General features: G+C 39.0%; 3 protein-coding genes across 3 annotated transcripts; 2 read left to right on the top strand and 1 right to left on the bottom strand.

Annotated features, from left to right (window-relative positions):
• Window positions 1-11767: 11767 nt before the first annotated feature.
• On the top strand, window positions 11768-17753 carry LOC137937708 (coatomer subunit alpha-1-like). The gene is made up of 4 exons (XM_068782831.1): window positions 11768-11967; window positions 12056-12303; window positions 13407-13901; window positions 14403-17753. The coding sequence occupies exons 2-4, from the start codon at window positions 12096-12098 to the stop codon at window positions 17357-17359; spliced, it is 3660 nt and encodes a 1219-aa protein (XP_068638932.1). The 5' UTR covers window positions 11768-11967; window positions 12056-12095; the 3' UTR covers window positions 17360-17753.
• Window positions 17754-19268: 1515 nt separating this feature from the next.
• Window positions 19269-23662, top strand: LOC137937709 (protein KINESIN LIGHT CHAIN-RELATED 3-like). Its single transcript, XM_068782832.1, has 3 exons — window positions 19269-19919; window positions 21025-23048; window positions 23371-23662. The coding sequence occupies exons 2-3, from the start codon at window positions 21055-21057 to the stop codon at window positions 23591-23593; spliced, it is 2217 nt and encodes a 738-aa protein (XP_068638933.1). The 5' UTR covers window positions 19269-19919; window positions 21025-21054; the 3' UTR covers window positions 23594-23662.
• Window positions 23663-23850: 188 nt separating this feature from the next.
• Window positions 23851-25016, bottom strand: LOC137937717 (peroxidase P7-like). The gene is made up of 3 exons (XM_068782843.1): window positions 24795-25016; window positions 24506-24697; window positions 23851-24408 (listed from the first exon to the last, which is right to left on the bottom strand). The coding sequence occupies exons 1-3, from the start codon at window positions 25014-25016 to the stop codon at window positions 23851-23853; spliced, it is 972 nt and encodes a 323-aa protein (XP_068638944.1).
• Window positions 25017-26519: the final 1503 nt, after the last annotated feature.

Genomic DNA, 26519 nt, shown 5'->3' on the forward strand with positions numbered 1-26519 from the left:
CTGGAGAACACCTTCAGCCATCATTCCAAAGCTCGTGAAATTCATCTGAAGGATGATCTGCAATTGATGAAAAAGGGAAATTGCTAGGTGACTGTATACGCTCGTGCATTCAAGGCACTGTTTGACCAACTCCATGCCATCGGTCGTCCTGTTGATGACACCGACAAGGCTCATTGATTCCTCAGAGGTCTCGACCAGGAGTTCTCCGGCTTCTCCTCCGCCCAAATGGCCCAAAATCCCCTCCCATGTTTTTTCGAAATTGTGTCCAGCACCGAAAGCTTCAAAATTTTCCTTAAATCCCTAGAGCCTTCGACGACGGCGAGCTCCACCACTGCCTTTACTGCAAATCGAGCCCCTTCTCAGCGCTCCGATGGATCTTCTCGCCAGAAACGTGGTTGCGACAACAACCATGGCGGCCATTCTAGTCACGGCCAGAGCACCTTCTCCAACCACGGTCACGGCCAGGGCCAGAGTGGCAATTCCGGCCACGGCCAAGGCCGTTCAACCTCCAGCCACGGTCGTTGACCACCACGATGCCAAATTTGCCGAATGGAGGGTCACTATGCCGATCGATGTCGGCAACGCTACGCTCGACACGATTCTTCAGCACACCTCACTGAAGCCTTCAATTCGGCTTGCTCTATGTCCAAAAATGAACCTTCGGTCTGGTTCGTAGACACATGGACCTTGGCCCACATTACCCCGACCCACTCCTCCCTGGATCAATTTGTCAGCTACATGGGTAAGCATCGTGTAATTGTAGGGAATGGTGCGTCTCTACCTATTATTCATAGCGGTCACCTCTCTCCTTCACCATATCTTAAATTGTTAGATGCTTTGGTTGTTCCCCATCTTACTAAAAATATTTTGTCTATTAGTAAATTAACGAATGATTTTCCTTTATCCGTTACATTTACTAATGATTTTTTCATTGTTCAGAATCACCAAACAGGAAAGGTGGTGGTAACCGGTAATCGTGATGGCGGCCTATATGTGCTAGAGCGTGGAAATTTTGCCTTTATTTTCGTTCTCAAAAATAAATCTCTTCATGCTTCATATGATTTATGGCATGCTCGTTTAGGACATGTTCATCATTGGGTTCTTTATTTATTAAGTAAAAAAGGCCAGCTTTTTCTTACTTCCTTATTGCCATCTCCGAAATTATGTGATACATGTCAACTTTCTAAAAGTCATCATTTACCTTATTTTCGCAATGAAAAAAGGTCATCTCATGTGTTAAATTTAATTTATTGCGATATATGGGGTCCTTCACCCGTAACATCAAATTTGGGGTCAGTTTACTATGTTTTGTTTATTGATGATCATTCTCGCTTAACTTGGCTTTATCCATTAAAATTGAAATCTGACTTCTATGATACCTTTCTTCAATGTCAAAAATTTGTTGAAAACCAACATTCTATTCGTATAAAAAATTTCAAAGTGATGGTGGTGCCGAATTTACGAGTACTTGTTTTAAACACCACCTCCGTACTTCTGGAATTCATCATCAACTATTGTGTCCATACATCCCTGCACAAAACGGTCGTGCCAAATGAAAACACCGTCATGTAACTGAAACTGGTTTAGCTCTGCTTATCCATTCCCACATTTCTCCTCGCTTCTGGGTTGACGCCTTTAGCAATGCCGCCTACGTCATCAACCGCTTGCCCACACCACTTTTCGGAGGTTAACTTCCCTTTTGAAATTTTTTATGGTCTTTCTCCAAATTATGAAAATTTTCATCATTTTGGTTGTCTTGTTTATCCATGTTTACGTGATTATATGCCTAATAAATTATCTCCGTGTAGTCTTCCTTGTCTCTTTCTGGGATATATTTCCTCGTACAAAGGTTTTCGTTGTCTTGATCCCATCACCTCTAGGATATACATCACTTGACTTGCTAAGTTTGATGAAACTTATTTCCCATCCTTAGCTTCTTCCCAAGCTCAACCACTATCCTCTCTCCAAATTTCCAATTTTCTTGAACCCAGTTCCTCTCCTTTTGTCATGCCCCCATCTCTTCCGGCTTCCCAATCCCGGCATATTACTCAATCCGACTTTCGTTCGTGTGCTATTTGTACTAATCCCATGAATGAGTTTTTGCATGCCACTAATTTTCCCACAGGACAGCCTCTGCTGTCCGTTGATCCTACTCCCCTTGGTTCCACTGCTCCGCTTCCTACTGCTCTTGTTGCTGCTATTCCATTGGGATCCCATCCCATGGTCACACGCGCCAAAGCTGGTATTTTGAAACCCCGTCGCTCGACCGATATTGCTTTCTTTGGATCTTCTGCTCATCTATTTTCACTTCTGACATCCACTGAACCTAAATGGTTCAAATCTGCTGCCAAGAATCCTGCTAGGCTTGCTGCTATGGATGAAGAAGTTCGAGCTCTACAACATAATCGTACCTGGATTTTGGTCCCTCAACCTGCTCACACCAATATTGTGGGTTCTAAATGGGTATTTCAGACTAAATATTTTCCTGATGGTTCTATTGAATGTCTCAAAGCCCGTCTCGTGGCCAAGGGTTTCACACAAGTTGCAGGTCTTGACTACACCGATACTTTTAGCCCTGTCATCAATGCTACCACTGTTCGTGTTGTGCTATCACTTGTTGTTACCCATCGATGGCCTATCTGTCAACTGGAAGTCAAGAATGTCTTCCTCAATGGTGATCTTACTGAACAAGTATATATGGAACAACCTCCGGGCTATATCGATCCTCACTTCCCTCATCATGTTTGCAAGCTTCAGAAAACTCTCTATGGCCTCAAGCAAGCACCCCGTGCTTGGTTTCAGCGATTCAGCTCCTTAGTCATTCAGCTTGGTTTCTACTGCAGTCGTGCCAGCACTTTACTCTGTCTTCCACTGGCACTTTGACATCATTTATTTGTTTCTCTATGTTGATGATATTATTATTATGGGCAACAACTCCTCTCTTCTTAATAGCTTTACTTGCAAGCTTCATTCTGAGTTTGCTACTAAGGATTTGGGGTCTCTCGGTTACTTCCTTGGTCTTGAAGCTACACCACCACTGATGGTTTATTTCTCAGCCAGTAGAAATATGCGCGTGACATTCTTGTTCGGGCTCAATTACTTGACACCAAGCCTATTCACACTCCTCTGGTTGTTTCTCAGCATCTATCGTCTAATGGTTAGCCTTTTTCGGACCCTACACTTTACTGCTCTCTTGTTGGTGCTCTTCAGTATCTGACCATCACGCGCTCCGCTATTGCGCATGCTATCAACTCCGTCAGTTAGTTTCTACAGTTGCCCACTGTTGACCACTTTCTTGATGTCAAGAGCATTCTTCGGTATGTCAAGGGTACTCTCCATTTTAGCCTCTCCTTCTGTCCATCTGCTACTCCTAGGGCTTTAGTTGTTAATTCTGATGCTGACTGGGCCGGTTGTCCTGACACTCGTCGTTCTACCTCTGGTTACTCTATTTACATTGGAGACAACTTAATTTCCTAGAGTGCCAAAAAACAACCTACTGTTTGTTGTTCCAGCTGTGAATCTGAATATCATGCTCTTGCCCTCACTGTCGCTGAACTTATTTGGCTCACGCATCTTCTTCGTGATCTCAAAGTTTCTCTTCCCCAGTAGCCTCTTCTGTTATGTGACAATAAAAGTGTCATCTTTTTGAGTTCCAATCTGGTTGTTCACAAGCGGGCCAAGCATGTTGAGTTAGACATCCACTTTCTTCGTGAACTTGTGGTTGTTGGAAAACTTCACACTCAGTATGTGCCCTCTCACTTACAGGTTGCCAATATCTTCACAAAAAGTGTATCTCAGACTCTCTTTCAATTTTTTCGATTCAAGCTACACGTCTGTCCTAATCCGACGCTTAGCTTGTTGGAGGCTGTTAAAGATCCTGTGCCAAATCCTGTGCCTGAATCACAACATTGAAGATTTTGTGCCATAATCTCAGCTGATTGAGATTACCTGCCCTGTTTAAGGGCTTCCTTACAGAGACACTAGACCGTCAATTATAGGAGCTAATCAAGCTTCATTCTTTCATGTATTGTAAAAATCAAATCAATGTAAATCTCTCAAATTAGGCTGTAACAGTTTGTATCAATTATAAATATGAAATCTACTCACCCCGTCAGTGTGGTGAATGTTTTATTGAAAATTCTCAGAAGCTACGTTAACGGCACTAGTAGTCAGCCTCGTGCTAAGTTTGGCTCATACTCACAAACAAAGAATACGCATGGTTGGAATCTTATGTTTAATTTTCAACTATGCGATGTATGCTTCGCCTTTCACAAATTTTCTAGAATGAATCTTATGAAAAATTTCTCAAGTAATCTGGTCTTTTTTTTCGCAGAGAACTGTTATAAGGAGAAAGAGTGTGAAGTAAATGTCATTCTTTCTCTCTTTGATTAATTGTGTGAACGCATTTGCTGGACTATGTATGGGTGAAACGTGATGTGAAATCTTACCAGGTCCAACTGAAATAGAAAATATTAGTATTAGATTTACATGACTTTAAATTTTAACATAAACATTAAGATAAGATAAACTTGTAATTGAATTTTCGTGTAGTGTCTATGGTTATCGGTGAAAACAAAATGTTGAGGGAAAGAGGAAGCACAATTTGCATAGTAGTGTAATCCCAGCTTCATCCCAATGGTATTTATTGAAAGCTGCGTTCTGTCTCTTCTCAGACAATTTCTCCTTCTTCTGCTTCCTTCCGCTTAGATTTTCGAAGCCATCCTCTTGAGTATCTCTTTCTCCTGTCCTGCAACTTTTGGTTAGACTTTTTCTTCACTTTGTTGTTTTCTTTTTACTTCAATAGGTTTAAAATGGTGATCGCTCATGCTATTAGGAATATAATCGACATTATCGGTATTAATCTTTCTTCTTCTTCTCCCCTATTTCTCATCTATTGATTTCGTTTTTATTAACTCATATTTTTGGACTTGATTTATAGGAAACGTCATTGCCTTCGGTCTCTTTCTTTCTCCTACGTAAGTTATTCTCCATGATTCGTCAACCTTAATTTTATTCTAAACAAGTTACTGAATTATTTTGAGGAATTTTCTGGCCAACATTTTACAAAATTTGGAAAAAAAGGACATTGAGCAGTTTAAAGCTGATCCTTACCTAGCCACGATTTTAAACTGTGCTCTTTGGATCTTCTACTATCTCCCCATTATCAACACCAACAACTTCCTCGTCCTCACTTCGAGCGGGATAGGTTTTGTCATAGAAGCCATCTTCCTCCTAATCTATTTCACTTATGGAAACAAGAAGTAGAGGGTAAAACTCAACCCATTACCTCTCCCAGATCATCGATTGAATCTTATAATTTGATGCAATCGTTACTTCTTGCTTTGTACAGTTGAAGAAGATCTTGGTTTTTATCATCGAAGCGGCGTTTATGGCGCTCGTAATCGGCCTTGTGCTAAGCTTGGCTCATACTCACAAACTAAGAATACGCATAGTTGAAATCTTATGTTTGATTTTCAATTGTGCGATGTATGCTTCACCTTTGACGATAACGGTAATCTTTCTAATTGACGATCATTTGGTTTATTTTCCAGAATGAATCTTCTAAAAATTTTCTTTTGTTCGTAGAGAACTGTAATAAAGATGAAGAGTGTGAAATACATGTCGTTCTATCTCTCTCTGATGGATTTTTTTTACGACATTTGTTGGACTTCGTATGGATTAATCGAGTTTAATCTCTTTCTGGTGGTACGTATTCAACTTACAGAATTGCGGAAAAAAGAGTTGAGATTTAGTAGACTCAGTTTTGTTCTCCATTGATTTGTAAATTCCAAATGGTTTTGGCGTCGTTCTGGGTGCTGTCCAGTTGATATTGTATGATTGCTACTACAAGTCCACGAATTGGGACGATGATGAGGAAGATAAGAAGGCTGAGTTGCAACTACCTGCATCTGCTGTTCGTACTGAATCAAACCTTTAGTCGATTATGTCTTCTTTAGTGTTTCTGGTTAATTAGTGTTTTGGTTTGCATTTGTTCTTGTGGTAATTGATGAGGAAGATATAAGTCATCTTGTAAGCGTTTTCTAATTCATTTCTAGATCCAAACGGTATGGTAACTATCACATTTTTTATTCTCATAGAATGAAACCTGTACTTTGTTGCGTCTCACAAACAATTTGATACATGGTATTGAGTATTAATCTTTTGTTATTGTATATTTTATATGAATAATGATGGATGTAACACTGATATATGTGAATTATGTATCAACTTTTCCGACCTCATTTGGCTAATTATATTGGTGCTTTATCTCTTGCAACTAGAGTCATCTTAACCAGTTTGGTACACATGGAGATAGTAAAACAAAAATAAAAGAAAATTAGTAATATTTTCAAATTTTGATGACTAAATTTTTATTTTTTCCCCCAAATTCTATCATTTTGTAAGAGAAAATTTATTAATTAAGAGAGTGATTTTATCTTTTATTTTCTTTTCACTCAATAATGTTTTATACTAAACAACAAAAAATACAGTATTAACAGAATAGGGCATGTTTCTACCGATAAAAAAATAAGAAAAAAATTTTAGGGGAAAAATTTATGTTTGACCCATATTTTTTAGTATTTATACTATTTTTGGAGATAGTAAAATTTTCCTCTTGATTTATCTGTTTGGCACATGCTCAAGCAAGAAGGTATCCTTGGGGATGAATTAATTTCCTTGAACTTAGGTCTGACGATCCTGTTCTGTGGAAAGACGGTTCAACTTGAATTGTTAGAGGGCACTGCAGAGAGGTAGTTAGGTGGAGAGGCAAAGGAAGAGGAATGTTTTTTGGAGGATGGCAGATGCAAGCATATGAGATGCTGAACTGAACCACACCTTTGTATTGATTAAGAGTGATATTTATACAATTTTGAATAGAGATAAATACAATCATGGAGATCTTATTTCCTAATCCGAAGGGATAAGAATAAATACAAAGGGAAGACAATCTGTTGTGGTCCTGGGTTAAGTACCTATGTCTTCCGCTACTAACAATCCGGTATTTTGGGTAGTATTGGCTAGGTGGTTAACATTTGGTATCAGAGAAGGGGCTACGTCACGAGTTTGATTCCCATCAGGCGCAGGTGATCCATCGCCCGGATTCAGGACCTTAAGGGAGTATGGGATCCCGATCTGAACCTCGTCGCTATGTGATGCAGCCGTGGTCGTCAGCTCGTGACGGTGGGTGTGATGTTGTGGTCCTAGGTTAAGTACCTATGTCTTCCGCTCCTAACAGGTCAGTCTTTTGGGTAGTATTGGCTAAGTGTTTAACATAATCCCTTATCACTTTATAGGAAATGTCATTTCTTCTAGTCTATTTCTCTCTTCTACATAAGTTATATTATTCATGATTTTTCAGTCATATTATTATTTACTTTTTTTATTCTAATGAAGTTACTGAATTAGTTCGGGAATTGGAGGCTAACATTTTGCAAAATTTGGAAGAAAAAGGACACTTAAAGCAACTCAAGCTAATCCTCACCTAGCCACGGTTTTAAGTTGGCTCTTTGGATCTTCGAACTTCTCCCCATCATCAACCTAGCAACTTCCTTGTCCTAACCTCCAATGGGATGGGTTTTGTCAGAGACGCCATCTTCCTGATAGTCTATTTCACATATAGAAACAAGAAGCAGAGGGCAAAGCTCAACCCATTAGATCTTCCACATCATCAATTGAATCTTATGCTTACTCTTTTTTCCTCAAATGATGCTATCGTTAATGCTTGCTTTGTATAGTTGAAGATGATCTTGGTTTTGCTCATTGAAGCTACGTTCATGACACTAGTAGTCAGCCTTGTACTAAGCTTGGCTCATACTCACAAACTAAGAATACGCATGGTTGGAATCTTATGTTTAATTTTTAATTGTGGATGTATGCTTCACCTAAGAATGAATCTTATGAAAAATTTTCTCAAGTAATTTGATCTTTTTTTTTTTTGGAAAGAACTGTTATAAGGAGAAAGAGTGTAAAGTAAATGTTGTTCTTTCTCTCTCTTACCAATTGTCTAAATGCATTTGCTGGACTTTGTATGGTTTAATCGAGTTCGATCTCTTGCTGGGGATACATAATCAACTTACCCAAGTGCGGAAAAAAGAGTTGAGATTTAGTAAACCCAGTTTTGTTCTCAACTGAATTTAGATCCCAAATGGTTTTGGCATCGTCTTGGGTGCCATCCAGTTGATATAAAATTGCAGTGTCAATGGTCCACAAATTGGGACGATGATGAGGAAGATAAGAAAGTTGAGTTCGTACTTCATCAAACCTAAACATTAAGATAAGATAAACTTGTAATTGAATTTCCGTGTAGATTAAAAACTGAATTTTAACCAATTACGCCTAGATTAAACTTTTGCTTTATCTAATAATTCAGAAAAAAAAAATTCTCAGTTAGATAATCCCTTTTTTACTTTGACCATGGTTGATGATAAACTTGCAATGTCGATGGTTATCAGTGAAGATAAAAAAAATGAAAATGTCGAGGGAAAGATAAGAGGCACAGGAGATAAAAGCACAAATTGCATGATTTTTAAGCGTAATCTCAACTTCATCCCAATCGTGCTGCCTTCTTTCTCTTCTCAAATAGTTTTTTCTTTCAGTCTGATTTCTTCTGCATTCTTCCGCTCAAATTTGTAAGTTTCCATCTCTCCACTGCTTTCTTCCATCTCAGATTTGTTATGTTATCTCTTTTACACTTTTTTTTCTTTTTCTTTCAACAAATTTAAAAGGGTGTCCGCTCATGCTATTAGGAATATAATCGGCATTATCCACGTGCCTACACTTGAGGGGGGGGGGGGGGGGGGGGGGGGCGTGTAAAAGGATAGTCTCACATACATTAGTGAGTATAAGGATCTTGTATTTATTAAATGGGGAAAAGGTATCCTAAGTAGCTAGTCTTTTTGGGATAGGGCCTTCGACCCAAACTTAACAAGTACCATTATTGTCAAAGGTGAAGCGTACATCGCACAATTGAAAATCAAACATAAGATTCCAACTATGTGTATTCTTAGTTTGTGAGTATGAGCCAAGCTTAGCACGAGGCTGATTACGAGTGCCATGAACGCATATTCGATGAGCAAAACCAAGATCATCTTCAACTGTACAAAACAAGCAGTAATGATAGTATCAAATTATAAGATTCAATCGATGATCAGGGAGAGGTAATGGGTTGAGTTTTACCCTCTGCTTCTTGTTTCAATAAGTGAAATAGATTATGAGAAAGATGGCTTCTATGACAAAACCTATCCCGTTCGTGGTGAGGATGAGGAAGCTGTTGGTGTTGATAATGGGGAGACTGTAGAAGATCCAAAGAGCACAACTTAAAACCGTGGCTAGGTAAGGATCAACTTTGAACTGCTTAGTGTCCTTTTTCTTCCAATTTTTGTAAAATGTTGGCCTGAAAATTCCTCAAAATAATTTAGTAACTTGTTTAGAATAAAATGAAGGTTGACGAATCATGGAGAATTAAACTTACGTAGGAGAAAGAAAGAGACCGAAAGATGTTAACAAAATGACTAGCCACTTAGGAAAGTTACTGCCTTCTTTCTCTTCTCAGAAAGTTTTTTCTTTCAGTCTGATTTCTTCTGCTTTCTTCCGCTCAGATTTGTAAATTTCCATCTCTCCACTCTCTCTCCACTGCTTTCTTCCATCTCAGATTTGTTATGTTATCTCTTTTACACTGTTTTTTCTTTTTCTTTCAACAGGTTTAAAATGGTTACCACTCATGCTATTAGGAATATAATCGACATTATTGGTACTAATCTTTCTTCTTCCTTCTCTCCCCTAATTCTCATCCATTGATTTCTTATTTATTAACTCATATTTTTGGACTCGATTTATAGAAAACGTAATTTCCTTTTTTAGGCTTGCTCTGATACCATGTTAAATTTGGGTAGAGGCCCCTCACGTGGTGGCACGTGGATAGTTTTGGGTGGATGCTCACATATGAGAACCTTGCTCTCATACCATGTTAAATTTGGGTCGAAGGTCCTATCCCAAAATGACTAGCCACTTAGGATACCTTTTCTCCATCTAATAAATACAGGATCCTTATACTCACTAATGTATGTGGGACTATCCTTTTATAGTACTCTTTCTAATTGACGATGATTCGGTTTATTTTCCAGAATGAATCTTTTGAAAATTTTCTTTGTTCACAGAGAACTGTAATAAGGACGAAGAGTGTGAAGTACATGTCGTTCTATCTCTCTCTGACGGATTTTGAAACGACATTTGTTGGACTTTGTATGGATTAATCGAGTTTGATCTCTTTCTGGAGGTACGTATTCAACTTACAAAATTGCGGAAAAAAGAGTTGAGATTTAGTAAACTCAGTTTTGCTCTCCATTGATTTGTAGATTCCAAATGGTTCTGGCATCGTTCTGGGTGTTATCCAGATGATATTATATGGTTGCTACTACAAGTCCATGAATTGGAACAATAATGAGGAAGATAAGAAGGCTGAGTTGCAACTACCCTCATCTGTTGTTCGTATTGAATCAAACCTTTAGTCCTTTAATCGTTATGGTAAATTAGTGTTTTGGTTGGCATTTGTTCTTGTGGTATTTGATGAGGAAGATAAGCCATCTTGTAAGGGTTTTCTAATTCACTCCTAGATCCAAACGGTCAGACCTCATTTGGCTACTTATATTGGTGCTTCATCTCTTGCAACTAGAGTCATCTTAACCAGTTTGGAACACACATGTAAAATGAAAATAAAAGAAAAATAGTCATATTTTAAAATTTTGATTATTAAAAAATATTTTTCTCTCCTAAATTCTATCATTTATTAAGAGAAAAATTATTACTTAAGAGAGTGATTTTCTCTTTTATTTTATTTTCTTTCACTAATGTTTTCTACCAAACAACAAAAAATACAGTATTAGGGCATGGGTGTCACAATTGTCAATCCAATTTTCAATTGTTTCATTATTAAAGAGTGTGTGGAAAATTTTATAAAATTTAACTTGGAAGAGGAAAAAAGGAGTAATTTGATATTAACATAAAAGGGCATGTTTCTACCGATAAAAAATAATAATAAAAATTTCTTAGGGGAAATTTTTTTGTTTGACCCATATTTTTTAGTATTTATACTATTTTTGGAGATAGTAAAAATTTCCTCTTGATTTATCTGGTTTTTAAGATCTTTTAAATAATATAGGAAAATGAGTTTCAACTATGGAAAAAATAAATCAGTACCTCTTACTTCAATCCCTTTTATTTTTATTAAAAATATTTTATTTCTAGTGAAAACATAAACATTGTAATTAATTTTTTTACTTTCCTTAGGGTGGTGGCTAGGAGTGGGCACCAAGCCAAAACAACTTGCAAACTGATTGAACTCGACTCATTTCAGTTTTTACTAGCTCGGCTCGTGGTCAAACTTGAAATATGACTCTTAAGTATAACCAAATTTGAGATTTTCTAAGCTCGTGAACCGACTCGTTAGCATAGATTTTTTTTCGAAAATATCCGTATACTCGGCTGCCAATCCATCCTAAAGCCCATTGGACACACCAGCCAAAACCCACTTTTTTTGTTACCCCAAAAATAAAAACATTAGAATGCGATCCTGTTTATTATTTAAAGAAGAATAACTGGGCCACTTCATTGCAATGGAGTCCATCAGCTATTGGGGTCTGAATTGGGCCTAGAGGCGTCTCTGTGTCTGCTCCCGTCTCCTCGTATACGTCTCTCAGGCACCCTTTGCACACTGGGCCTCGGCTTCGTGTAAGGCCCCAAACCAGATCTGCAACACGCACAAAACCTCCGTCTTCCTTTTCCAAAACCAGATCCGGGACAAAGTTCTTCCCTCTACTCCTCTTCCGCTGTTCTCATTCCCTCATTCCAACGGCGGGGATCGGTGCCAAGCCGAAAATTTTGATACTAACCAGTTCTCTGTCATCGGAGCGCGATTCTCACTTGCGGATCCAATCATTCTGGTCCCAGATCCAGGTTCTGAGATTCAAGGTATTTTGTGATCACTCAATTGAGCTGTTGATTGCTCCTCCTATGGTTCCTTTGATGCTACCACTTACCCCTTCTGTGATCTCTTTAGGCTTTTAGGAAATTCTGCGATTTGATCCGCGGCAGTGAAGATGCTGACGAAATTCGAGACCAAGAGTAATAGAGTTAAAGGACTGAGTTTTCACACTAAGAGACCATGGATCCTGGCCAGTCTCCACAGCGGCGTGATCCAGCTCTGGGATTATCGGATGGGGACCTTAATTGATCGATTCGATGAGCACGATGGCCCTGTTCGCGGTGTCCATTTTCACAAAACTCAGCCGCTCTTTGTATCCGGCGGTAAAGAATCGCACTCCCATTTCTTTCTGCTGAATTTTTCTGATGTTCTGATGCTGGTGGGGTAACTTTTGATCACTACGTTTGAAGGTATTTTTACTGTTGATCTGTGTCAAAATTTAGGTCTAGTCAGGCGTGAAATAGTTTCTGCAGATTTTTCTGCTATTTTTTTAAGTGTTTGTAGTTTGGAAGCGAGAAAAACATGTTACTTATCCATGTCAAACTTTACGTCCAATAGTTTCCTTTTGCATCTGTCCTTCTAGTAGAATCTAGATCAGTGTCTATTCCCTTTTTGTTGCCAGCATAACTTCGTGAGATGGTTCTGACTCATATTCAATTTAATGCATAACCGTTTACTTTATATTACTTTAAAGGCTACTTGAAGTCCCTGTTTAGATTCCTCCCTTTGGGCAATGCCTTGTTCGGGATAGGGGGGGAGTGGATGGCTCATTTGGGACGACAATATGCAAGATCTAGATTCAAAATTTTGGCATTGTTAATTCGCTTCAAATTTCATGCTTCTACACTCTTTGTATAACTTAAAACGTCCCTACGACTTTTGGCTCTTGAAATTGCTCATTTCATACTTATTTTAATACATTTTTATCAGAAAGTACCAACTTTATTGCGTTTTGTGTAACTGGAAGCTGATATTTACTTTTTATCATGGTTGAGAAAGTTTCTCTGTGAATGAGCTATGAAATTGATCTTGCAGTTTGATCCGGTTTCATGGTACTTGAGGGATACGTTTTGCATAATCCATTTGAGACTGTTATGCAAGTGTGAGGAAGTAATGTTGGTTCGCCCAGACGGGAGAGGGTCTGCTTTGTGAATAGTTACAGATGGGAACTGAACTGGAAAAGTTGCATTCCACTGATTTTGCTACATGATCCTTCTATGAATGCAAATTAAAAAAATACACATGAATCATTTAATACTCTATGAGACATGCACACTTCTGGAGAAATTCTGACAGAATATGCATAAAGTTAAACTAAACACTAATTTACATAAGTGGTCTAATTTATGAACATTATAGGCTAGGAACTGACTGAACATTTTGTATGTTGAAATTTTATTTCCGCTATTAATATTTGATTTTGCAGGAGATGATTACAAGATCAAGGTCTGGAATTATAAGATGCACCGTTGTCTATTTACACTTCTTGGACACTTGGATTACATTCGTACAGTCCAATTTCATCACGAGTACCCTTGGATTGTTAGTGCAAGTGATGATCAAACAATCAGAATATGGAACTGGCAATCACGCACTTGCATATCCGTTTTAACTGGTCACAATCACTATGTCATGTGTGCTTCTTTTCATCCGAAGGAGGATCTTGTTGTATCTGCTTCACTGGATCAGACTGTTCGAGTTTGGGATATAGGAGCTCTTAGGAAGAAGACTGTATCTCCTGCAGATGACATTCTGCGTTTAAGTCAGATGAATTCAGATTTATTTGGAGGAGTCGATGCTGTAGTGAAATATGTGTTGGAAGGTCATGATCGTGGAGTCAACTGGGCTGCATTTCATCCTAATTTACCTCTTATTGTGTCTGGTGCAGATGATCGTCAAGTGAAGCTGTGGCGAATGAATGGTAGTACTTGTTTTTTTTTTTTTCATTCTCTAAAACCACACCCAAGAGTATTTAGATTTTTTTTTTTTTTGGATAAAAATGGTATGGTTATTCATTTGGTTTTAGTTATATACCAACAAAAGCTACGATTAAGCAACTGTAACATTTCGCTCTCTCTTTTTTTTTTTCTTTTTTTTCTGTTCACTAAAATAAAGAGGTTCAGAAAGGACCACAAAAGCAACACATAGTGTTAACGGCTGGGTTTCAAAATATTATCTTATTTCATTTTAATCATATATGGTTATTTTTAATTCTATTGCAAAGAATAATTGTTGTAAAATCTGAAAAATCATGTTCCTATTTTTTTTAAAAGAAACAGCATCTAGGAAAATCAAAATTCTTTGGATGCACCAAGATTTATGTATTTACTTTTAGTACTTTTTTTCCTAGTAACACTTCTGGTTGAGGTAGATGGAAGATGATATCTTGCAGAGGTGCTTATTACTTTCCTTTTGTTTTCAGATACAAAGGCTTGGGAAGTGGATACATTGAGAGGACACATGAATAATGTTTCTTGTGTAATGTTCCATGCAAGACAGGACATTATTGTATCCAACTCAGAGGATAAAAGCATCCGTGTGTGGGATGTCACAAAACGAACAGGTGTTCAGACATTTCGGAGGGAGCATGATAGGTTCTGGATTCTCGCTGCCCATCCTGAGATGAATCTTCTGGCTGCTGGTCATGATAGTGGGATGATTGTCTTCAAGTTGGAAAGAGAAAGGCCTGCATTTTCTGTCAGTGGAGATTCATTATACTATGTCAAAGATCGATTTCTTCGATTTTTTGAGTTCTCATCTCAAAAAGACAACCAAGTTATCCCAATAAGACGACCTGGGTCGACCAGCTTGAACCAGGGGCCGAGAACACTATCTTACAGCCCCACTGAGAATGCTGTTTTGATCTGTTCAGATGTGGATGGTGGATCCTATGAACTATATATTGTACCACGAGATAGTGCAGGCAGAGGAGATAATATGCAAGAGGCTAAGAGAGGACTTGGGGGTTCTGCAGTTTTTGTGGCACGCAACAGGTTTGCAGTGCTTGACAAGAGTAGCAACCAAGTGTTGGTGAAGAATATAAAGAATGAAATTGTCAAGAAAAGCACTCTTCCTTTTGCAGCAGATGCTATTTTCTATGCTGGCACTGGCAATTTGCTTTGTAGGGCTGAGGACAGGGTGATCATCTTTGATCTTCAGCAGAGAACTATTCTTGGAGATCTTCAGACACCATTTGTCAAGTATGTTGTTTGGTCCAATGACATGGAATGTGTAGCCTTATTAAGCAAACATGCCATCATAATTGCAAGTAAGAGGCTTGTCCATCGTTGTACTCTGCACGAGACTATTCGGGTAAAGAGTGGTGCATGGGCTGATGATGGTGTATTCATTTATACCACATTAAACCACATCAAGTATTACCTTCCAAATGGTGACAGTGGAATAATCAGGACTCTTGATGTTCCAATTTACATTACAAAGGTTTCAGGAAACACTATTTATTGTTTGGATCGCGATGGACGGAACCGTGTGATAGTAATTGATGCAACAGAATATGTCTTCAAGCTTGCTTTGATGAAGAAGAGACATGACCGTGTTATGAATATGATTAGAAACTCCCAGCTCTGTGGCCAGGCTATGATTGCCTATCTTCAGCAAAAAGGTTTTCCAGAAGTGGCCCTTCATTTTGTTAGAGATGAGAGAACTCGCTTCAACTTAGCACTAGAAAGTGGTAATATTCAAATAGCTGTAGCCTCAGCAAAGGAAATTGATGAGAAAGATCACTGGTACAGGTTGGGTGTTGAGGCCCTTCGGCAGGGTAATGCTAGCATTGTTGAATATGCTTACCAGAGGACAAAGAATTTTGACAGGCTTTCATTTCTTTACCTTGTCACAGGTAACATAGAGAAGCTCTCCAAAATGCTGAAAATAGCTGAGATTAAGAATGATGTGATGGGTCAGTTCCATAATGCCCTATATCTTGGTGATGTTCGTGAGAGGGTGAAGATTTTGGAGAATGTGGGTCACTTGCCACTCGCTTATGTTACTGCTGCTGTCCATGGGCTGAGTGAGGATGCTGAAAGAATTGCAACTGAATTGGGGGACAATGTTCCATCTCTTCCTGAAGGAAAGGTTCCTTCACTTCTTGTGCCACCTCCACCTATTCTGTGTGGTGGAGATTGGCCCTTATTAAGGGTTATGAGAGGTATGTTTGAAGGTGGTCTTGACAATGTTGGCAGGTCTGCACCTGAGGAAGACGAAGAGGGTGCAGTGCCTGACTGGGGTGATGACCTGGACCTTGTTGGTGTGGATGGCCTGCAAAATGGAGATGCTAGTATGGTAGTTGACGATGGGGAGATCGATGAAGAAGGTGATGAAGAAGGGGGATGGGATCTTGAAGATCTTGAGCTACCACCTGAAGTTGATACCCCCAAAACCGCTCTTGTATCCCGGTCCACGGTTTTTATTGCCCCCACCCAAGGTATGCCTGTTAGCCAGATCTGGGTTCAGAAGTCATCTCTTGCCAGTGAACATGCAGCAGCAGGCAATTTTGATACTGCAATGCGTTTATTGAGTCGTCAACTGGGCATAAAGAACTTTGCTCCATTGAAGTCTGTCTTCTTGGATCTTCACACTGGGAGTCATACATATCTGCGTGCTTTCACTTCCGCACCCGTGATCCCCTTGGCTATTGAGAAAGGATGGACTGAAAATTCGAGTCCTAATGTGCGGAACCCACCTGCACTTGTTTACAATTTTTCACAGTTAGATGACAAGCTCAGAGGTGCCTACAAGCTCACCACAGAGGGTAAGTTTGGTGAAGCTCTGAAGCTTTTCCTTACCGTTTTGCACCACATTCCTGTAGTTGTTGTTGAGTCAAGGAGAGAAGTGGATGAAGTTAAGGAGTTGATCACAATTGCGAAAGAATATGTTTTGGGCTTAAAAATGGAGCTTAAAAGAAAGGAACTTAAAGATGACCCGATCCGTCAGCAGGAGTTGGCAGCTTACTTCACTCACTGCAACCTCCAGAGGATTCATCTGAGGCTTGTGCTTGTCAGTGCCATGAGCGTTTGCTTTAAGGGTGGGAACTACAACACCGCAGCCAGTTTTGCACGTAGGCTTTTGGAGACAGACCCGACTAATGAAGCCCAGGTTAAGCGGGCTCGACAAGTCCTGCAGGCTTGTACAGAGAGAAATATGAAGGATGCTAATCAGCTGAATTATGACTTCAGAAACCCGTTTGTAGTTTGTGGGTCTACTTTTGTACCAATATACAGGGGGCAGAAGGACGTGGCATGCCCTTATTGTGGGTCTAGGTTTGTGCCATCAATTGAAGGACAAATCTGCTCGGTTTGTGATCTTGCTGTAGTTGGAGCAGATGCCTCAGGTCTGCTCTGTTCACCTTCCCAAATGAGATAAAAAGAAAAACTAGAAAGAATTCTAGATGACTTTCTTACTGGATTGGTTCAAACCACCGAATGAGTAAAAGCTGTCTGGACGATTCGGAGCTTTTTGCTCCTGATTGTGGAATTGTCAATCCAAAAGAAGGTAGGAAATATTTTGGGTTGGTTGTTATCTCATATCATCCATCATCTTATAGTGATTGTCATTTTCTGGTGATGTTTATTGTAATAAACTTCTTTTCTCACAGAGAATTTTTGGTTGCCTGTTCCTGTTTGTGCTAGTTTCTGTCATTAGCATATTTAAGAGGACGTTTTTTATTGATTCATTATTAACGAAAAGGACTAAAGTGTATGAATTTGTGGACGAGGATAATGTGGCTTTGTAGTGGAATATAAGAGGACGTTTTTTATTGATTCTCCTTAAAGTTAGTGAATTCACAGTCACTCGTCCAATCACTCTCTTTCTGCTCATTGTACATTCTCACTCTTGCATTTGGATATTATAAAATTAAGTATTTTGTTTTATTTAATACATTTAATCACATTAAAAAATTAATTTAATTTTAATTATTTATTAATTTAAATAAGTTAAATTTTATCTTAATTTATTAAAAGAATAGTTAAATAAAATTATTTTATAAAGACTAAATCAATCAGAGTATTTTTATATAATATAATATCCTCTTTTTTATTTATATAAATTCATGATTTTAATATTTTATTTTATTTTTAATTTAAGAGTAAGAATTTAGATATTACAAAAGTAAAAATTTGATTAAGTATCAAGTATTTGTTTAATTATTTTTTATATTTAATTAAATAATTATTTAAATTTTATTTATTACTTTTATACAAGTTAAATTTTATTTTAGCTTATTAAAAATATCTAAAATAAAATTTAAATATATTAAAGTATTATTATATAATAAAACACCCTTTATATATAAATTCCTTATTTTTAATATTATATTTAATGACTATTTTAAGAGTGAGAATTTAGAAATTTTAAAATTAATAATTTGATTAAAATTTGGATATTATAAAAGTAACGCATAATTTATTTTATCATTTTATTTTTATATTTATTTATTTAATTAATCTTAATTTAATTTAATTGTGTATTAATTTAAAACAAGTTAAAATATATTTTTGTTTAGTTAAATAAAACTATCTTATAAAATTAAATATATAAAAGTAATTTTATATAATAAAATACTCTTTTTATTTACATAAATTTATGATTTTTAATATTATATTTAATTAATATTTTAAGAGTGAGAATTTAGATATTAAAAATTATCAATTTGATTAAGTATTTGGATATTATAAAAGAAATTTTCGTTAAATTATTTTATTTTTATATATTAAATTAATTAAATAAAATTAAATCTACCTTAAATTATTAATAAAAAAATTATTGTAATTTCTCTCATTTCGTTTGTGTTTGATTTGTATCTCTTGAATCCCGGCGATTACCTTTCCTGCCACCGAGGCGATAACACAGGGAGTTTTTAGCGGAGATGTCCAGAAAAGGAGAACTGGTTCTTGTGGATACTTTCGGGCATCCACCAGACCCGCCCGACGATGAGAAGTTTAGAGTTGTGACTTCTGGATTCAGAAAAGAGGGAATGAAAGGCATCTCCTCTCGCACAATGCGTTTGGCTGTCAATTCTCTGTCGGCTGGTATGAGCAATTTGAGCATTTTCTCCTCCGTCCCTCTCCTCTCTAAGGTCGCCTTTCCTTTTCCCTGTCATGCTTCGAATGGACGATCTGCTTCAGCTTTCTTATTGCCGAAACTTTCTCGATAGCAGATTGGAATCCTAGGTTATAAATGGATTCTCAGAATTTTGTCGTTTCTTATGATAAAATTAATATTATTTCCCTTCCCATGTGAAGGGAGGGAAAGCCGCAGGATAATCATGTCACTGTTTATTACTGAAGCGGGAAAAAAGGTTAAAATGTTTGTTTTTATGGTGGTGAGAGCTTTTCTCTTCCGCGCTTGTCTGCCAAATGGAGGTTGGTAATGTTCGTATTCATGTCCCAGGTCTTATCCAAATCATCAGAAGGTTATATCTGTCCTTTTAGAAAATACAAGCACAGCTCCTGTGACTTTCTGCCGGAAACTGAACTTTCCATCATTGTCGGTCCGATGTCGGAGCTTTCTGCGTTCGTTGATTTTTTAGATCGGGCGGCGCGTACATCGGCTGGATTACTGGATCAGGGACGGAAGACAGTTGGCAGTGTCTGACTGGAATAAGCTTCGGGCAACCGCGTTTATTCGCAACTACCGAGGGTAGATCCGGCATTTCTTTTGCTGAAGACAAATGCGTGCGAGCGGCGGTTGCAGGCGGTGGTGGAGAAGTCGCCGTCTCTCGCTTCGACATTCCACCTCTGCATCGCCATTCATTATTTAATAGCTTTGAATTATTATTGTTTTGCCCTCGGGGTTTAGTTATTTGCCTCCTTTGTCATTCTCCTGCTTCTCGTATATAGCACCTCTCTCTCTCTGTCTCGTTGCTCTCTCCGTGGATAACCAGAAATTTTCCAAAACCCTAAAATGGAGATCTACTTTTGAGGTATGCACTCGGATTATCGAATTAATCTTCTTCAAGCAATATGATGCTGTGTTCTTTCGACCATTTTCTCTTGTTCTTTTTTTTTTTTTTTTTTTGTTGTAATCTTCCGGTTGTTGTAGCAGTTGGATAAGTTCGCTAAGAAACTGTAAGCACCGTGGTTAGTTTTCTAAGTGTATTGGTGTTGTTTTGAAGTTTTTATTCTCTGTCTGAGAACGGCATTGGCTGTCCAGTTTTTGACAAGATCTGACTGGTTATATTTGGGAAAATTGCTCGAGTTTCGTGCTTTATCTTGTTGCCTGATTCTCTGGATTGGAACTGTTTCTCTGTTGGCGGTTCCTAAGTGGCATTGGGTGGCATAATGAGTAGATTGGATTTTTCAGACCATGATATTATCTTAAGAGATGAGAAATGTTTTCTTTATGCTTTCTGTTCTTTTACCAATCCGTCAGTAAATATTGTGCGAGATGTAGGAGTTTCACTACCTCCATAATTTATTCAAGTCTTTGAAATCTGATTCACCTGTTGAGAAAGGTAAATTTTCTGTGGTTGAAGCTGCATCAACAGTTATGGTTATGACTGCGGTAACTTGCATTGTTGTGTACCCATGTTATACTTTTCGTTGAGATCCCACTCAGTTTAGTCGGTAAGAGATGAATTGTCATTATAATGAAGCTTTTCTCTTTTATGCGATGTTAATGCTCTTTCAATTGGTGAAGGTTTTTTCTTGTATGCATGTTAATGCATTTTAAATTGGTGACTTTTTTTCTGAATTCCTTGTGATGTCAAATATATTAGTAATGACAAACTTGTCTCATTGTGGAGGTTATTATTGTGTAATCTAGATCTGAAAATGGAGGTAAATCAAGTGATTGTCTCATTGGTTGTTGATGTGATCTGCAATGAAACCTTGGAGTTGCTGTAGTGGCGATTGGTCTTGTCTAGAAAGAAACTAGCGTACTCAATCTTTATCACATTGCTGAGGTTTCATTGAAATAGTTCATTATTAAAAATTCAATATGTTGTTTCTATTATCCTCTGACTGAAGGTGTTTTTTATTGTCCTTGCAATGGCATGCAAATTATGCTTCTATAAATTTTATTGACAGTTGAAGAGTTGTTGGCAATTACTCTGTAAAATGCCTGGAATTTTCATGGACAGTAAAAATGAAGATGGGGCTGTAAATGGAGTGAGCCCCACACTCAAAGAAAATTCTTCTGTAAATAAGTTGACAAAGAGTACTCTTAGTCCTCACAGCCCTCGAAGCGAGGCTATTAATCCTCCTGAAGAAGCTTGTGTGGATACCTCAATTGAACGGTTGTATGATAACGTCTGTGAAATGCAAAGCTCTGCTGATGGGTCCCCATCAAGGCCAAGTTTTGGATCTGAGGGTGATGAATCAAGGATTGATTCTGAGTTATGCCATCTTGTTGGTGGAGATATGAGGGTGTTAGAGATAATGGAAGAGGAGTCAGAGAAAGAGGAGCCCGTTGAAAAGAATGCAACTTCTAAAGAGGAAAATGGCTCTCCAAGTGCAACGTCAGAGAAGACCCACTCTTCTGGTCATAAGTCAGTTTCTTCTGGACACTCAAGAAAACCATCTCAGCTGCAGTTGGATGCTGAGCCGTCAGTAAAATCTGGTATAAAGAGTAAAGGGTCCAATATAAAGCCTCCTACAGAGGTAAAGACTGAAAAAAACGTAAGAAAATTGAGTTTTAGTGCTGCTTCCAACAAAAAAGAAAAGAATTTTACCTTAGGAGCATCAAAATTACACAATGGAACTGTAGATCCAGCTGAAGTAGCACTCGACAACCCTGAACTTGGACCTTTCCTACTCAAGCATGCAAGAGATTTGATCTCCTCGGGAGATAATCCCCAGAAGGCTCTGAATTTTGCTCTTCGAGCAGCAAAATCTTTTGAAATATGTGCTGATGGGAAACCAAGCTTAGAGCTGGTATTGTGTTTGCATGTGGTAGCAGCAATATACTGCAGCTTGGGACAGTACAGTCAGGCTATCCCCTATCTTGAGCACTCAATTGAAATTCCCAACTTGCAAGAAGGTCAGGAGCATGCTCTTGCTAAATTTGCTGGCCATATGCAATTGGGTGATACTCATGCAATGATCGGCCAACTTGAAAATTCCATACAGTGTTACAAGATGGGCCTGGAAATCCAGAAGCAAGTATTGGGAGAAAAGGATCCAAGGGTGGGGGAGACTTGCCGTTATGTAGCTGAGGCCCACGTCCAAGCACTTCGGTTTGATGAGGCCCAGAATTTGTGCCAGACGGCTCTTGATATCCATAAAGATAATGGTACACCTGCCTCTCTTGAAGAGGCTGCAGATAGGAGGCTAATGGGTCTGATCTGTGATACAAAAGGAGATCATGAGGCTGCTCTTGAGCATCTTGTTCTTACCAGCATGGCCATGGTCTCCCATGGCAAGGAAGCAGAGGTGGCTTCAGTGGACTGTAGCATTGGGGACACCTATCTAGCTTTGGCTCGATACGATGAGGCTGAGTTTGCCTATCAGAAAGCCCTTACTGCTTTCAAGTCCACCAAAGGAGAAAACCATCCGACTGTGGCTTCAATCTTTGTCCGTTTAGCAGATTTATATAACAAGACCGGTAAAATAAGGGAGTCAAAATCTTACTGTGAGAATGCTCTCTGCATTTACAGTAAGCCTTCCCCTGGGATCCCTGGTGAGGAGATTGGAAGTGGTCTAACTGATGTTTCTGCCATCTATGAGTCTATGAATGAGCCTGAACAGGCACTCAAGTTGCTTGAAAAGGCTTTAAAAATATACAACAATGCCCCAGGCCAGCAAAGCACAATTGCTGGGATTGAAGCGCAGATGGGAGTAGTGTATTACATGATCGGGAAGTATTCAGATTCCTATTTGTCCTTTAAGAATGCTATTGAAAAGCTTCGCACTAGTGGAAAGAAGAAATCTGCTTTCTTTGGCATTGCCCTTAACCAAATGGGGTTAGTATGTGTACAGAGATATTCAATAAATGAGGCTGCAGATCTTTTCGAAGAAGCCAGGAGCATTTTGGAACAAGAATATGGACCGTATCACCCAGAGACACTAGGAATTTATAGCAATCTAGCTGGTACTTATGATGCAATGGGAAGGTAAACTAATTATTTAGTTTCTCATTTGTGCTTTAGGTTTTCTTGTTGCATGCATGTTTTCATCTGACCTCTTTTTTTGCCGCTTATGTTCTAAAGAATCACTTTTTTTATTCTATTTCTAGAAACGAGTGTAACTTTTATACGAGGAAAGTGAAGTAAAAAATGATGGGTCTTCACTGAACTAATGCCTAGAAAAAGAATGGTTGAGAATGCACACAGGGCTTTGTTAGATGCATGGACCTGTTAAGAGGACAATATGCAACTTCCAAAGATCATTTTCTTTGATATAGTTGTTGTTTGATGCGTGCAACTTTTGATACAGATTGGATGATGCGATTGAGATATTGGAATATGTGGTTGGGATAAGGGAGGAGAAGCTGGGAACAGCGAACCCGGAGGTAGACGATGAGAAGAGGAGGTTGGCAGAGTTACTTAAAGAAGCAGGTAGAGCCAGTAGCCGAAAAGCCAAATCACTTGAAACGCTTCTTGACACCACTTCGACCAATACTAATCTCATCGGTGAACAAGCTGCTATTAAGGTATAAAGATGATCCATGGAGCCATATAATATGTATATATTCATTTTTTAAAGGAAGAAATGGTTGGAGTGGATATCACGTAGGGTGGAGCATTTGTTTGAAATCTGATTATTGTATTTTGCTTTCCATTCTTAAAGGGATTAATGAAATTCCTCAGCCAGATTGTCGATCTTTTATTGCTTAATTCATAGAGAGAGAGAGAGAGAGAGAGAGAGAGTTATAGGAAGTCTTCGTAAGAATCGTCGTTATAGAGAAGCAAAAAATCAGTTAAGCCTACGACAATTGGCACGAATCTCTCCTTGGCTGCCCGTCAGTGGGTTCAAATTCCCCATCTTCACCATGGCGTTCGCAAAATCCGTGGAGAAATCATTGGCGTTGTTGCTGTACAAGGTGACGATGGAGTCAGTAGACCCGCCATTGAACAACACCTGATCAGAGTGAAGCAGACCTCTTCTATTGGTCAAAGCCTGAAAATAGTTGTTCCCGAAACGGTTAGGGCTCTGAGGATCCAAGGGAGCCAGGTTATCGTCGCCATTTCCTACGGCACGAGGACAATTCGCCTGTAGAGAAGTTGCAAAGGCAGGGTCGATGTTGGTTTCGTTGTAAATCCGGTTCCGGAAATTGAGACACCTAGCTTGACCCACTGTGTGGGCGCCCGACAAGGCGACCATCTCCCTTGCACTGAATCCCTTTCTACTGAACTTCGGGATGATCACGTCGAGGTCATCGTCTCGTCCGGGGAGGTCGCTGTTCGCTGCATCTCTGCTTGCGGTCCTCGCATCCCTCCTCCCTAATGGCACCGAATAAGATTGTCCTCCGAGCTGCCGTCAATGATAATTTAGATATTAATTATCAGCATGAGGAACCAGACTTTCTGGGGTGAATGCTTCTTACGAAGTTATATTTACGTTTACTTACTTCAACGACAGAATCACGCGCTGCAATGGCTAGAATATCTGCACAAGACACCACACTTCGCCCGCATCCTCGGTCGACTTGGGTTTTGATGCTATCGATCGCATCAAATCCACGAATGCCTCTGTTAGCGAAGGCAGTCTGCTCTCCAACAAACGAACCCGCGTCATCTAACAGGACACTTCCATCACAACCCTGCAGAAAACACAATGAACACAGACGCTATATTATACAGTTGGTTTAGATCGAATAGTGAAGATACAGCATGACAACAACCCATAAGATTACTTACGTTGACGAAGCAATCATGGAAGAAGAGACGAATGATGGACGCACCCATGCGAGCCTCGCGGTTGATGGCTGACTGAACGGCGGCCTTCACACTGTCGAAGACTGAGGGACACGTACTACCGTAGAAAGACACTGAGAGCTGAGCGGAGGCCGGAGAGAGGATGGTGAGTAGCAATATGATAACTAATCCTAAAGTGATGTTCGAACCAGAAATAGTGACCATGGTTGATAATCGAAAACGAAAACCCACTGGATAGTAACTACTTCTCTGCTCTTCTTGGGTTCTCGACTTGGGAAAGATTGTGACTAGGGAGCCCTTTATATAGCGTGATCAGTGAACGAAGCTCGCGGGGAAGAAGACTTCAAAATTGAAAGAGCGCGTAATCACGTATAGAAAAGTATGAGCAAAAGAAGAGACGTTTGACAAAATGATCACAGCATTCAATGAGATCCAGACTGTGTTTTTTGTTGCTATACGGAACAAGTATGTTTCAGATCTCAGAGAATCGAGCTCCGGCCCTGTTTCATCTGGAAAAATTGAACATTGTCACAGCATGAAAGGATATTTTAATTCTTGCAGAGCTGAAAGAGTCTTGATTTTCTAGACTGTGACCGAGCAGTGAGCGCTAACCGGATGATGATTTGGTCGCGAAGCCCGCAGCCTCCAATCAAGAATTTTTCTTTCCAACATCCGAACATGAAAACTTCTTACTGGCGAGAGCGCAAGTGTTCGGCGATGTCATTCTTATCTCCGCCGCCATCAATAATGGATTCAACACGAAGGCGGCCCGGTCAATCAGTTGTCTTCTTCCACGTACACTGTACTCCATGCACAACATGAGGGACGTAATTAACTGAAGCTCCATCCTATAGTGGATAATAAGTAAATGCGAAGTAAAACAAGGAAATTTGAAGATTTTGATCCAATTCATAGGAAATTAAGTCAGTTTATATGATGCAAAAGCAGTTATTTGTTTAGTTTTACAGAAAGGAGTTGGAAAACCAAGCCACTGCTATTTTCGCCAATTTGTCTCGTTAGCAGGCTTCTCATTTTGTAAGGAGTTGATGACTGGTGAGGGAAGCAAGCACCGGCCGACAAGACTTTTGCCTTTCTCAAGCGCTATATGACTCCATTTTTTTATCGATTAATTAGTCTTTTTTTCTGGATTTTGTTTTTTCCCCAACCAATTACGAACTAGGTTCGTGTTTGCAAAACGCAGTGGGGGAAGAAGATTCTGAGTCACTTCTACTACATTTCAATGTCAACACTATTTCATCCTAACCAATATCCATCTTCAAATTTCTTAAGACATCCGTCCTATGTCAACAGATTTGTGAAATGACATTTACTGTAATTAAATTTTTTATATATACACTTGGTAACATTGGATCATTGCTCCTTTGAGCCTACTGTCGATGATCGTTACATCCACATCGGTTTCTTACACAAAGGCGGGTTAGTCAACTTGAATTAGGAGATGAAGTTTAACCATATTATTCAGTTCATCCCCTGACGTAGTTAGTGGTGCACCAATGCCCGGTTCATGTTGATGAATCTATAGATAATACCCACAGTTTAATTTTTGGATTTTAGATTCCGTAGTATTTTACGAATCATCTAGATGAAGCGAGCAGGACGTGTAGTCGCTGGAGGCCGAATTTTTTTTTCTCTCTCCTACTCGCTTCTCCCTCTCGGTCTGTCCCGACATCTCCGTCGCAACACGAT

Source organism: Aristolochia californica, unplaced genomic scaffold, assembly GCF_029961685.1.
Source record: "Aristolochia californica isolate CCGP_79_NKW_82.1479 unplaced genomic scaffold, dmAriCali1.0.hap1 SCAF_7, whole genome shotgun sequence".
NCBI classification, from domain to species: Eukaryota; Viridiplantae; Streptophyta; class Magnoliopsida; order Piperales; family Aristolochiaceae; genus Aristolochia; species Aristolochia californica.

What these genes read in the sequence shown, in the direction of transcription:
- LOC137937708 (XM_068782831.1), top strand. Translation starts at nt 12,096, where the DNA reads ATGCTGACGAAATTCGAGACCAAGAGTAATAGAGTTAAAGGACTGAGT. An exon ending in GCCGCTCTTTGTATCCGGCG is followed by an intron (nt 12,304 to 13,406) that starts GTAAAGAATCGC and finishes TTGATTTTGCAG; the next exon opens with GAGATGATTACAAGATCAAG. An exon ending in GAAGCTGTGGCGAATGAATG is followed by an intron (nt 13,902 to 14,402) that starts GTAGTACTTGTT and finishes TTTTGTTTTCAG; the next exon opens with ATACAAAGGCTTGGGAAGTG.
- LOC137937709 (XM_068782832.1), top strand. Translation starts at nt 21,055, where the DNA reads ATGCCTGGAATTTTCATGGACAGTAAAAATGAAGATGGGGCTGTAAAT. An exon ending in ACTTATGATGCAATGGGAAG is followed by an intron (nt 23,049 to 23,370) that starts GTAAACTAATTA and finishes CTTTTGATACAG; the next exon opens with ATTGGATGATGCGATTGAGA.
- LOC137937717 (XM_068782843.1), bottom strand. Translation starts at nt 25,016, where the DNA reads ATGGTCACTATTTCTGGTTCGAACATCACTTTAGGATTAGTTATCATA. An exon ending in TCCATGATTGCTTCGTCAAC is followed by an intron (nt 24,698 to 24,794) that starts GTAAGTAATCTT and finishes TGTTTTCTGCAG; the next exon opens with GGTTGTGATGGAAGTGTCCT. An exon ending in CGCGTGATTCTGTCGTTGAA is followed by an intron (nt 24,409 to 24,505) that starts GTAAGTAAACGT and finishes CATTGACGGCAG; the next exon opens with CTCGGAGGACAATCTTATTC.